Source organism: Anas platyrhynchos, chromosome 5 (genome assembly GCF_047663525.1).
Source record: "Anas platyrhynchos isolate ZD024472 breed Pekin duck chromosome 5, IASCAAS_PekinDuck_T2T, whole genome shotgun sequence".
Lineage (NCBI taxonomy): Eukaryota > Metazoa > Chordata > Aves > Anseriformes > Anatidae > Anas > Anas platyrhynchos.
Window position 1 is genome coordinate 35,555,132 of NC_092591.1, and position 14,209 is coordinate 35,569,340.

Genomic DNA, 14,209 nt, shown 5'->3' on the forward strand with positions numbered 1-14,209 from the left:
AAAGATGTGGTGTGAGCACTGGTCTGGTACTGGAACTCATGAATTCTAATCCTGGTAATGATGAAAGATCACTGTGTGGGCAAGCCACTTAACCCCTTTGTGGTTCTCTTTTTTCAGAAGTGAAATGAAGGTAGTATTTCCCACTCAGGAATGTGGAGGAAGATTAATTAATGTTTGAAAAGCCAGTCTTGCAGTAGGAAGAGTTATATAAGAGCTAAGCATTTATTAATGATCACCCTTTTATAGAAACTCCTTCTTAGCACAGTGATATGGTAGATTAATAAAATGTGCTCTATCTGGAAAATAAGAAGTTAGGGTGAATTTGGGAAGATTCCAGTCTGTTGGAGAAACCATGAAGTTCTGACTTAGCTTTTATCCTAGGAAATTGTCACTGAAGCCAGTGGTTCTTTTGCCTGAGTAATATCATGATACCCTTTTTCCCCTATAAAAGTCTGATCTGCTTGGGGAATAGGAAATCCCAGCAGTTCAACTCATGGTTTTGCTTTAGACTTTTTTCCATGTCAGAACATTGAATGGAGGAAATGTCTGGACACCCAGAAAAAAGGCTGCTGGAAGCTACAAATCTTTGGTCCTACAAAGGATCTGCTAGAACTCTGTAAACATAACTTCTTTGCCTCAGCTCTGGGTATGAAGTCCTCTAAATTCATTTGTAGCTAGGAATGTCTCAGCTTGCTGCCACCCTTGAAAGCAATCTCAAAGAGTTTTGCCAGTGGAAAGTGCCCAGCTGCAGAATTACTACTGCCTTAGCTTATATTGATACTTGCTGGTTTTTTTTGTTCGTTTGTGTGTTTGTTTGTTTGTTTGTTTGTTTGTTTCTATTGGATTTTTTTTTTTTTTCTGGAGAAGGAAAAGTCTGCAAACCCACCTGATTTCCTATGCCATCCCAAAAAGTCTGCAAACCCACCTGATTTCCTATGCCATCCCAAACTCTGCAGCTAAAATCCCTGCAGGATCCTGTAGGGAGTGGAGACAAGGCCACAACCTTGGGTATTTCTGCAGGGAATGCAAGTTTCCTTTTGTACATTGAGGGAGAAAGCTGTATGAGACCTTTATTCAAGGATGCTGTGCTTTTACAAGGTAGCACCTATAGAGCTAGAATTGTGTATTTGTTTTCAGGTAGACCTAAATGAAATGTAGTGTGTTAGAATTTTTAGACATAATTTGTTTTGAAATTTAAAACAGACAAAACAAGAAGTAAATGGGACTGGGATTTAGAGCTTATCTGATTTTGCACCTACATTAGCAGTAATGCAGGATCAAGCTGTATAAGAGCAAGATAGAGTCAGATAGTATATATTGTGTAGCTGCAAGCTCCAGGTGCCTCCTCCACTGTCAGTACAGCACTGATCATCTGATAGTGCTCTGAAAATAAATTAACCAGATAGAAGTTTTGGAGAATATCAGTAATTCTTAGCAAAAGTAAAATTTTTTAACTTCCATTTTCAAAAACACAGTAAGGTGGATAGGCTACGACACTTAGTGTGATGCTCCAATCATCTGCTAGGAATGTTAAAATGTTAATCTCTCTCACCATTCTAAAAAAATGACATTACGTTTGCTTAATTAGAGGGACTTATCCTTCCAAAATCATTTTAACAGTGAACATTGTGTAGTTGTCTCTAGTTTGATGATTACTTCTGAGTTACACTTTTTCCAGTATTCAAAAGTTGTACTTAACTGTGAATATATATATATATATATTTTTTTTTTTTTTTGGTCCTTGTCAATGTGTGTTCCATGGCTTGTCCTGTGCTTTGTAAGACCACAGATGAGCAGTAGGTAGTTTCCCAGTCCAGAATGCAGTGAAGAATACATGGTTGGTACCAGAAGAAGGGAGACCAAACTGAACTTCTGAGGAGAGTGTGCATCCAAGAACAGGTCTTCAAAATATCAGGCAGCACAGTTAGGTTTACATAGGTAACAAAGGCAGATGCTTCAAAGAATGGGTGAGCGTATACATCTGCGTGTTTTAATCCTTCCTACTTCTCCCCTGTCTCCTGCAGGAATTTTCACTTCTAAATCAAGGGAATTTAAAGACTTAAGACTCTGTGCTAAGGACACATTACATTTGGAAAAAAAAAAAATCTGCTCTGTTACAGTAACTGTATGATCATCATCTTGCAGAATGGAGAAAACTGGGATAAAAGTATCTAATCTTCCAGATCAGACATTTTATTCATATCATGAGGTTGTTTTACACGTTTATAATAAGGCAAAGTATTTTCCTTGAGGGAGTTTACAAATCAGTTAGGAGAGACAGAGAATGAAATCTGTTACCATACTAGGCTTTGATTTACAATTTTCTCTCTTCTGTTCCACAACGTGGACCACCAGTTAGCTTTTTGTGAGCAATAGCAGAAAAGTGAAATAATGGAAGTTTAACTTAGCTGGAAATGAATAATTGCAGTGGGTCTTTTTAAGATTTTTTGTTTATAGAGCTTAATGACATTCCCAGACTCAGGTGTCTGGGGAATGGAATCTATATATATTGCAAGATACGTTTTAGGTATCACAGTTGAGTGAAGTTTTTAGGACTGGATGGTTACTTCCCCCCCGGTGATCTTTTCAAGAGATCTAACATCAAGACAGAACTAGAGGCTGCTGGGTTCTGCTCTATCTTCTGACACACCTTCCTAAGCAAGCCACGTGGGACATAGTACCACTTATTTCTGTGTGATATCCTGGAGGTCAGTGAAGCCAGTACAGCAACTGAAAGTGTGGCTGGGAGAAAAAATCTGCAGGAAGGGCACTAAGCTTCTCAGCTTTTGTTTCCTAATCTTTTAGAATGGCAATAATTGATTCAGAGACTGCTTTGAAGATGAAAAGAGAGAACTTTTAGAAACAATACCATGAATTAAAATCTTTATAGAAGCTGAATTTGTATGTAATGAATGTTATGATGAAATTTGCCCTTGTGTTGAGCTTCTATGTTTTGTAGCCCTTTTATCAGCCTGAATTGTTTGATCCTGTTCTTAATGCCTGTTGGCTTAGTCCTAAAGCAAACAAATGTTCAGAAGGAGGATTCCATGTCACACTTTGTATTATTTATTGCGATTGCTGAATGTGAAGTTTGTTAAATGTTCTTCTAGGAAGAAACTATGGATGATTTCCATCTCCTTGTCTTGACTGGCAATCTGTGAATAAAGCAATTTATTGCCCTTTTAAAGAAAGACTTTATTTTCTTTTTCAAAAAAAAGAAAAAAGAAGTAATTTTGTTTCCTTTTCTGAGAGATCAGTAATCAAGAAAATAATGCCCTTTCTTCTTGGTCCAGTTCCCCTTGCTGTGCATTGTGCAGCACCAACATCAGAACTGGCATTTCATTTAATTTTATGGGCAATCTTGTTAGTAATCTCAGCAGAGAGGATTAGGGTGGTATGAGCTGCGGAGACTGGATGTGCATTTGTCTAGGCCAGTAGGAAGGGCTGCTGGCAGCATGGTGGGAAGAGCGCTTGTCTGGGGCCGTGGGGCTGCAGGGCTGGCATCTGTCACCTTTCACTGACACCCATCGGTAGCATTTCAAGCAGGAATATGGAGTTTGTGGTGCTACTGCCAGGGGAGAAGGGAGTGCTATTTTAAAGGATGCTGTCATTGTTGCAGGTTGTTCTGATGTTTCCATTCTCTCTTCCCCTCCCTCGTATTTCCTTTCCTCCCAGTATGTGGCAAGCGTTACAAGAACAGGCCCGGGCTGAGCTACCACTATGCCCACACTCACCTTGCCAGCGAAGAGGGTGATGAAGCCCGCGAGCAGGAGACCCGCTCTTCCCCTGTCCACAGAAATGAAAACCACAAACGTGAGTAGTATTTTCTCTTTGCCTTTGAGATCCTTTTCAGGGATGTTGCCTCCACCTGCTCTTTGCCTTGCGGAAGCTGGCGTGATTGCCTGGCTCCATTGTGAGTGATTGGTACCTGGATGCTTGGAGCTAATCAGCCACTGCTCACACCAGTGCTGGCTCAGCTAGTCAGGAATTCATTTCAAACCCAGCATTATCTCTGCAGCAAGTCACTTTTCCATTACAGCTCCTGTGGGGAGGAGGTGGCAGGGAGAGGGGGGGAAAGGAAGAGATGCCCAACCCACCCATCGTCAAGCAGCCTCCCAGTGGCTGTTAGCAGGGATGTCAAGGAAATACACATTCTGTTTCAGGGGGCTGTCTTTGTTTTGCCTTTGAATAAGACACCTTTATCCATGCCTCAGATTTTTAGCTATGAAATTTACAGCATCTGTCTGCCTTATCCGTGCATCTCCTCCTCAGAAGGCTTACACTCATCTTTACCAAAATGCACTTCTTAGTTACAGTTTTGAAAAAATCTATGAAAAGGTATCAGTTCTCATCTGCAAGGAGGAATGCTGGAGCATGACATCAGTTACATGCCTAGATTCTCCACACCAATGCAGGGCTGAAAGAAAAGGTATAGCCCAGATGGCCATGTTTGACTGTCCTTCCCCTGCTTCTTAGGCACAGAATGAAGGGTCAAGGAGACTGTGCTTTATTACTGATTTTTGTGAGACTGACAAGTCTCTAAGCCCCTGTTTCTCAGTTTTCCAGTGTGCAATACTATGTGATAGTCGCTTTTACCATGGGATTTGTGTTGATACCTTTGTTCACTTATGAAAAGTCCTTTCAGATCACTGTGTGAACTGTCATTTTAGTTCAAAGTAAGGAACAATGCAGACAAAGCAATAAAATGTTTATGGGGAAAAATACCCAGACAAACATTTAGAATATATTAAGAAGAACTGGAAGAAATATGGAAGTAGGAAAACATTTTGTTTCTGAGGAGGATAATTGATAATTGTCCCCAGGGATGGAGGGGGGGAGGGCTTCCTTCCTCCAAAGCATCTGCTTCTAGCCACTGTCTGAGCTTGAAGGGCCACTTAGTGTGATCCCATTTGGCAGTCTCTGTGTTTCTGTCACTTTTATGCTCTACCTTTCAGTTATTCATGTGTTTGGTAGGTTCACAGCAAAGGTAATTTTGACTCCTCCAGCTGTTGATAAACTTGAGCTGTCAATGCACTAAGAGTGACTGCTTGGGCAGACTGGAGACTGTCAGTGTTCAGCCAGTAGCTCTTGTTTACTTAGCATTTATATTACCTCTGATTTTTGCCATTGTTGTTTATCATCGTCATCATTATTATTTTGGTGCCTGCAGTATTTAGTAATAGTTGCGTTTCTGAGAGGTGTGTTGCCAGTCTGTATTGAGTTACTATTCATAACGGCCTTGCACAGGGGCCCTGACAAAGAAAGGTAGCATCCATTACCCTTCAGCTTGTCACAGAGGCCAAGGGCAGTCTCAGCCCTCATGTTTCTGGTGCTTAGGAATTGATAGAAGTTAGCAAGAAGAAGAGCTAGAAGAGCTGTGGAGAGATTAGCAGCAGCAGGACTTGGCCCGTGGAAAGAAAGGTTTGTTACGTACTATGGGAAGGGGTAGAATGGGAGCTGCTCGGCTTGTGTTCCCCCAGAGCTCCCATGTAATGCGTGTGATAGAGGGAAGCTGCTGATGCTGATCCCCAAATAGGCAGAAGTATAAAAGCAGTGGGGTAAAACCCTCTGACATCTAGCCTCCTGAGTGGAAAGAATCTGCTTAATAACCAGCCAGGAGCCAGTGAGGTACAGGCAACAGCCATGCGAATGTGAAGATCACCCCTGGGGAAAGTCCCAGACGCCGGAAGGTAACTCTCCCAAATGGCTTAGCTGTCGCAGTGGCTGTTTGTTCCTTTTTGCCTGTTTATTTGTTTACAGCCTTGAGCTCAGATCTTGCATCTTTGCTCTTTCACTTGGCGATATTTAATTTATGCTGCCATTTATCTTCCATGTGAATGCTAATTGTCCACATTGCTAATGTGCAGTCATTAAATGGTCCCTTTGTACAGGGGGATGGTGGGGAGCCAGAGCATCAGATCTTTCCTTTCCCCTAAGAACTGCTAGGCATGTGTTATGAATTAGATTTGACAGGTCTGCAGTGTCGCAGGGCTCGGGCTTCAAGAATCCTCTCTGCATGGGCTTGGGGGGAAAGGGAGGGAGGAGGGGGGATGTTAATCCAAACAGCTAATCCGCAACCTACTGCACAGGAGGACCAGAGATATGGTATAGAGCAGGGTCTGGTTATTTGCTTAGCAGTGTGTCAGAGAGATATGAGCAGCCTGATTTAGCAAAAGCAAGGCAAATTCAAACGAGCCGCTTGGAATTTTTCATGCTGTGGGAGGTGAGCACTGGGTCAGTGAAGTTCAGGCGGGCAGTTGCAGTGTGAACTTCCTTCCTTTGTACCTACGTCTGCTCTGCAGTCTCTGCTCCTTGCGGTACCCGCAGCAATGTCAGCCTTGCTGATGCAGGAGCGAGCTTTCTGGAGCATGGCTCCTACTGGGTACAGCTACAGATGCCCTGGCTGGTGCCAGCTAAGGAGCTGATGGCTCTGTGTCTTGCTGCACACCCAGACCCCTTTACCTCTGCTCTTCTCCTCATGCACAGACTAGTTCAGGCAGTTCAGTAAATTATCCAGGAATTTTTTATCCTGGAAAAGAGAGTTAGATAGGAGGGATCTATCTGAAACTGAGAGCCGCTGAATAGATGTGTATCAAAGAAGGGGATTGGCCCAAGCCCCAGGTCTCATCTCCCTGGCACGTCTCACTGTCCTTGGCAGGTGTAGATGGTTTGTTTATTTACAGCTCTCCTTCTGTCCTTCTTCCTATAGATTATCTTTTGCATCAGGGAAGATAGTTTGACAGTCTTCTCTGCCCTTTGCCTTTCCTAAAACACCTCAGCCTGGGCTTTGTTTGAGCTCTAGTTGCTTTGTTTGGATGTCTTATCTAGCTCTTTGACACAGATAAACAGCCCTTCCTCGGTGCCTAGTCTTGCCTCTGCCTACACACCCATTTATTGCTGACATACGTTCTGATTTTTGGCATGAGTATAGACTTGTGAAAAGGAGATTATAGAAAACCTTTTAAAAAGGCAACTCCCCTTTCCTCAAGTCCGCCAATGAAAAGGAAGGATCCTACACCATTCTCAGCCTTTTTTTATTTTTTTCTGCTGCCTTTTCCTCCACATGTTGGCACTGACAGCGTGAGATTTGTGAGCCCAGGGTGCATCCAAGACTGCCACAAAACACCTGCTGTTTTATTCCATCTCACTCTATGGGTACAGGCCAGCTCTGGGGGCAGCTGGCGCTCAAATTTGGAGACACTTCTGATATAGGAATTACATTAGACTTCTATCTATTGAAATGTGTGTGTGAATGAGTGCATGAGTATAAATGCGCTTCCTTAATTCCCAGGAGAATAGGATAGTCTGTCTACATGGAGAAAAACTTCCTCCCCATTAAAGGAGGAGAATTTTCAGTGGTATTTTGCTGTGTGAAACGTTGGTTAATGGCAGCTGTGTCGTAAACAGCAACTGAACTTATGCCCACAAGCACTTTGGCCAATGACGTTCCTAAATAAAGCACATTGTGCTGGCTGTTGCTGGCCTAGCTGTGGTGTGCAAGTTGGGCCATACCTGCAGTAGGCTTAGCTAATGAGCATGCAGGTCTGCGAGCTCCTGTCATTCTGCGAGCTTGCACATCTGACCTATAAAACCACCTGTTTATGTTGTTCCGTGGCATCAGGCTGTTGTGCCCAGTTGCATCGCCGATTTTATGATGTGGATAAATCTCTACTGGAGAGACCAGCCAAAGTTGTTTGTGTACTCTAAGCATAATTGGATACCCAGTCTCCAGAGATAAAAAATTAATGTGCTAACCTCAGTGTGCCTCCAAGCTGTCCTCCAGCTCCCCCACACAGTCAGCTTTGAAACATTTTTATTTCCATCCAGGCAGGGGGCTGGCCATGAATAAATGACGAGAGTCAGCCCCTCAGTTGGAGACGAGCTGTTTGTTCCTCTCCACAAGCAGCATCAATTTGAAAGCTACATCAGGCCTACTTTTTCCCTGCCTCAGTGCTGATCCTTGCTGGGGCCATGATAGGAGCCACATCTGAGTGCAAGGGTGCATCAATGCTCACCTTGTGACAAGACACCCTGCAGCAGGTGCTTTTTCAGTGAAAATATGTACATTGCCTTGATTTGACTTCTCATTAGTTTAATCTATTTTTTTTTTCCCAGGGCTAGTTTTAATGAAGAAAAAAAAGTCAGGATACTAAAAGAAGCTGTAATGATTGCAGACTTTGGAGATGCATAACGATTTCCACTCAAACTCTGTTTGCAGTTGTAAATTTCTCAGACTTCTGTGCCTGTGTTTTGAGATGTTAAGGAAATAATAAATCAGATGTTTAGAGTGGCAGAATACTGGAAAATCTCAAAATTATCTCCTATGTACAGAAACCCATAGGGGTCTTTTGGTTTGTTTGTTGGAAGTTGTGTTTTTTGTTGTTGTTATTGTGTTGTTATTGTGGAGGTGCTATCTCCATGCTTTTTGTCCTCATGTAGATTTTAAACTAAGTAAAACTCAAAGATTTGACTCAATTTGAACTTAGGTGCTCTGCCTTCTGACATTCCTCCCGTGAACAATTTCTAGAGCCAAAGTCTACAACATGTGACAGGGGCCAACTTGAAGACAATGGCCATCCTCATATGAATGCTGAGGGATGCTGTTGATCTGCCCCATATATTGGACAGCATGACCCCTCCTTGAGTTCCCTGATCCGACAGGAATGCTGCACTTCGATGGCCAGAAGCCAAGCCTCAGGAGAGGAGCCCCTCAAAATCAGGAAATCTGTATTTTAACATGTTGGACTTTTTGTCTGCTTGCCTAGTCTTTATCTCCTACTGTTAATTCTCATGGGGTGCTGGACAATTACAGTATGGTCTATTATTGATTTACTGTGAGCAGTGGGATTTTGGCTAGTGTCTTATGTGCTCCTGCAGAAGACCCTCTGAGATCAGTACACAGACATTTGTATGAAGTGTGCCTTATGGTGCAGGAACACTGACACCCCAAATCTGCTAGATCTCAATAGCTGATGCTGTATTTCGTTGGCTTACCTTCCATTGCCTGCTTCCCAACTCATTCCTTAGCTGTTCAACTAAAGGGCCATACCAATTCCTGTAAAAGATGTGATCGAATGTTATTCCTCCCCCCACAATCAGAGGCTTCCTCTGACTCCTACAGAAGTACCTGCTGCTGGTAGCATTCGCTTCTTGCAGCTTGTAGCGCTCCTTGGCTGTGCCTCCCCATGAGCAGGGGGTATGTAGGAAAGGCAGCCTGTCAGAGCTGCTAAAACATGTGAAGGCGAGAGCTTCCTTTTTCCTCACAGCACCAGCTAACCCAAAGAGGAGACAAAATCCAGTTACTAGGGAGAACTGGCAATACTTGCAGTGGGCAACTTGCAGCACCTCTCGCAGTAGCACAGCTCTGGCTGCCAGCAAAGGGCATGACCGCAATGTGCGGTGGGGCCCCTGGGGGCCCATGGGGCTGTGCAGAACGATTAGCTTGGTACCGGGAACACAACAGCAGCAGTTTCCCAGTGCTACCCCCGCTTCACACACACTGAGCAGAGGTTATTTGGTTGAATGCTGTGCCACATCAGCACAGCTGTGTCACTACCAACTATCAGTTGTGCTTGCAGCCAGATGGAGGGTCTCTGTATCAAGCGCCCCAACACTTCCCAGTTTGGGGTTAGCCCACATGCTTATCTCTGCTATTAATGATAGAGGAAACATGCCCAAAGAGACTCGCCATTTCCTCTCATTCAATTTGATTTATGTTTTTTTCCTGAAAAACTGCAGTGAAAAAACCCCGTGTTTAATTCATTGGTGAGGACAGTGCAAAAATGGCTGTGCACATCTCTGCCTGGCCACGTACAAGTGAGAGCAAGAGCCTTGAATGCAGCTGAGCTTTGCTTGGCCTCTCCCTCACCACACCAGGGGTTATATATTTTTGTTTTATAGCGTGGTTCCAGGGCAGGGTCTGGGCCTGGGTGCTGGGCACAGAAGCACCTCTGGGGCCCACCTCTGTGACTTCCACCATTGCTCGTTAACCCCAGCAATGATGAGGCAGATGTGGGTGCATCTCCAGCCAGGCATCGCCCTCCATTCTCCTTCAGAAGCTATGCTTCAAGACAGGCCAGGGTCCACGCTTCGACTCTCCTTCCCCTCTCCTCAGTACCATTTTTTCATTGTTATTACTTCATCGCAATTTTGAGCAGCAGGCCAAGGGGCCACGCGGAGATTCCTTGCGCTGGAGAGCTGGAGTCATAACAGGTGGCAAGACCAGAGGCAGCCCGGCCTGGCACGCCGGTCACCATGGAAATGGGCCAGAACTGCGAGGGATGAGCTCTGTCAGCACAGGGGGGGAAGGCAGCCCCAGGCACATGGGGGCACTTGGGTGGTGGGTTGGGACGGGATGGCAGTGCCTTGGGATGAGGTGGGTCCTTCGAGGGGCTCCGCCAAGGCAGGCCACATGCGGCAGAGCGCTGGGCTTGCACTTCAAGAAGGGAGGTGTCTGAAAGGAAAACTGGGCCCCAGCTGCAGACAAAGGGTCTTGTAGATTTAAAAAGAAAAAAAAAAAAAAAAAAGCAAATCCACCCCTTTTTCTCTGTTGCAAAGCACATTGACTTGATTCAGGCCTGCACGCAGGTTCCCGTGGTCTCTATTGTGCTCTGGAAATTTCTGTTGCAAACAGAGTAAATGACCTCATTCAAAGCCTTTCAAATTGAATTGAAAACCTCCAATGGACTTTATTGGTTTTGGATCAAGCCCAGAAGAAAAAGGTAAGAGCTGGACAAAATGTGTTAGGAAAAATCCCTTTGGGAACGCATTTATGTCTGATTGTAGCCAATTCACTGTAATCATTTAAATAAACAAGGCACAAGCCCCCACCCTGACCCTGAGGCACACGCTCTAGTCCTCCTCCTCCACTGCCTTTCCAGTCCTGTGGACAAGATACAAAATAGAGATGAAGTGCTAGCAAACCTGGATATACCACTTAAACCATGGCTCAGTATCAAGCTGCTGTACCCACAGGCTGAAGAAATGTATGTGGCTGTGATTCGGTACTAAGGAGCAGAGAAACCAGTTTTTCTTTTCAGTGCTGTTTCCACCTACAAGTGTTTAAAGATCATTATCCAAATCATTAAAATAACTTCAGCTGGAAATCAGAAAATTGAGAAAATACAGTGTTCTACTTATTTTGCTTTTGTTTGTTTTTAAGAGTGTCATTTAGAAGGAAACCTTTTGAAAATATTTGTGTTCTGAACTTTTGGGTTAAAAAAAGGGACAAGAATTGCTTCTTTTGCCTTCCTTTCAAGGACAAGAATTGCCTTCCGTTCAGGTTATTTATTCTCTGCAGCCATGAGAGCTAGAACCTGAGATTCTTATTGTGTCACGTGGCTCCAGGAGAAAATAAAAATCCTTATTTCTTGATGTTATTTCACTAGAAGCAGCTTTCTTTTATCATTAAAACAAGAAAATAATTTCCAGATTCTTTGATTACTTTGAGAGGGAAGAAAGGAAGCTAGAATTCTGGCTAGACCACCTACCTGCAAAATCAAGAAGGCATAGAACTTATTTTAAATATTTAAACGCAGTCAATTTGTTTAGCATTTAAGGTTTTGTCTACAGAAGAAAGTTACTTTGTAATATACTACAACATTAATTTAATTTTCAATACTTGTTTTGTAGGAAAACTCCTGTGAATGATGTTACTATTTTTTAATAAGGAATTTATTCAGCTTAGCATTATATAGTTTGAAATTCACTTGATTAGGCTGAGAAGAAAAAATCTATTTCAGAATAAGAGCAAGCCAAAGTTATTTGGGAATACTGACTTCGTTTTCAGTCTGCATCCTATCTTCACATGAATCAGCTTTCAGGTACGGTTAAACCATCATCTGACCAGTGTAGATCTTACTCAATGCATTTTTAAAAGGATTTTTAAAGCCAGTATACATTGCTTATTTGGGGGCAGATGTAGATGAAGACAGGGCCTTTGATGAAACAAGAAAGTGAGACCAAGTTGAAACTGCAAGAGGCGGCGATTTAAGTATCCCCCCTATGAGAACACCTTAGCTTAGGCAGTACTCCTCAAAGCTCCACAAAGCTTTTGATCTGTTGTAGCAGTTTGTAATGTAAAAGAAAATCAGAGGAGTTTTGTGTAAGCTAGGACAAGACCATAGCTGTTTTTCACGGCTTTGCTTTAAAACTCTTTCTGATTCTGGGTGAACGTTTTTCAGACAAAATCCTTGGTTGTAATCACCTGAGCAAAATGATTTAGCTAGCACACCTTGGCGAGTTACTTCTCATTAGCTGAGCTATCATGTGGCTTAAGCAAGCACTTTCTACTTTGTGATTAATGTGTGCAAAAAGTGTATACCTAGTTAATTATTCTGTCTCAGATGAAAAGCAGCAACACATTAGTCCCTAGTAATTTACTTGCTTTCACTTGTGCATCCATTCCCATAGTTTTGTAAATACTTTTATTGATAAAGGGGAGGGATTAGGGTTGGGTTTTGGTGTATGATATGCTTCTCATGAATATTGTACATTGTATCTTTCTGTCTTTGCTTTGTTTCTTAATTTCCTCAACATTTGTGAACTACAGGAAAATTGAAGTAAAAACTGAGGACATACACAAAAAATCCTTTGAAAGTAAGAACTCTGCTTACTGTCATCTGCAAATCTTTTTATTCTTAAGCCTTCTGTTATTTAGCCTGAGGCTTAATTCGCTGTACAGTACTGATCAAGAAAATAAGCCTGAGTTAGGCTTCATTCCAGTTTTTGTACCCATTAGAATGAAAAAGCATTGGAGACATTGCCTGTACTGGTGTATTTGGCTGTGAAGATGCATCACTAAAGACAACATTGGTGTAACTTCAGGAATTTTAATCTGTGTACAGCTTTTCAGGACTGACATCTCTTACCCGAGTCAGCTGAGCCAGGTGCATATTATGAGTGACAAGCAATAGATGAGCACATAGACACTGACATTAAAAATTCAATGAAAGTGGAAGACAAAAAAAAAAAAAAAAGAAGTAAAAGGAAGTGATTAAAAGTGTGCTTTTCCCCTTGCCAGTAGTCTAGGAGAATCCCTTCAGCTTCATCACAGCCGATGAAAACCCTCCACATGTGCCACACGCCGTAGATGAATTGGTCGGTGTACGTGTTTTCATGAGTTCCCCTGTCCCATTTCCAGTTCGACTGTTAGTGGGTCTTAGGTTCGTGAGATGCGTTGGAAAATTTAAGTCAGTATATGTTGCACATTAAACCAGTTATGTGATCCTACACCATGTAGAAGTAGAGCTCTTTGCTTAGTACACTGGCAGGCACCTTGAATGGTTGTTTTTATTTGTGGCCTCACCACAGAATTCTTGTGCTTTTGAGGAAGCCAGCTAATGACCCTACTACCAAGTCTTTCCAGCTGTAAAATGCCATGGTGCCTCTTCACCATGAAATTTAATTAGGGCCCAGTAATACTTTGGCTAGATGGCAAAAAGCACTTTGGACTTCACTGAGGGTTAATATTAGGTTCCTAGTAGCTGCAAGGCGCTTTAAGAAACTCGCATGAAAAGTGAAGTAATAAGGAACAAAAAATCACTGGATGCTGGGCTTGCTGAGCTTGTATTGCATTTGACCTGTTTGTAGATGCAGCAAAATATACAGAAATAATGACTTAACTTTTTCAGAGTGGGGCTGCAGTGGGAAAAATAAATGTTAGAGAGATCTGCTTTTTATAAAAAAATAAAATAAAAAAAGTACAAGTAACAACTTTATGACCATTTTGTTCCAGCTCTTAAAATGAGTCTGTGTGCTAGGCTTCCACCTGGTTACAGTTCTTTTCTGCTTATCTTGCATTCGCGTATTAAATGCCTCTCTGCTAACTGGCAGGATACTAACCTAACAGTGAGAGCTTATGGCTGGTTTTGGGAGAACCAAGGATCTGCTGACCACCACTTCAGAGCAAAACCCATTGTTTAGTAAATACATCAGGGACTTGATGATCATGTAGGAAGATAATGCTGTATTTGCAGTGCTATGGTTTCATTCATTTATTTATTTATTTATTTATTTATTTATTTATTTATTTATTTATTTATTTTTCTTCTTAATTTCACCTTACTTGCAATCTTTCAGCTACCAATCTTCAAAAAGCTCAAATAATCAACAGCTGGAAGGGAATGAGTAACTAGATGCACCCAAACCAGAAAAAAACGATGGAACTCAGAGGAAATTTTAATTTTAACTGTATGTCTTGGACTGCTAC

At 42.5% G+C, this 14,209-nt stretch overlaps 1 protein-coding gene across 14 annotated transcripts in view; it reads left to right on the plus strand.

Moving 5' to 3' along the window:
• DPF3 (double PHD fingers 3) overlaps positions 1 to 14,209 on the plus strand; it is a 182,696-nt gene that overhangs the window by 136,135 nt on the left and 32,352 nt on the right. For all 14 annotated transcript variants that reach the window (XR_011809690.1, XR_011809688.1, XR_011809691.1 and 11 more), the window contains one exon: positions 3,676 to 3,813. Coding sequence is in view for 10 of the 14 variants with exons in the window: in XM_072038821.1 (XP_071894922.1) it covers positions 3,676 to 3,813 (138 nt within the window). In the remaining 4 variants the exon portion in view is untranslated. The remainder of the gene's footprint in view (positions 1 to 3,675; positions 3,814 to 14,209) is intronic.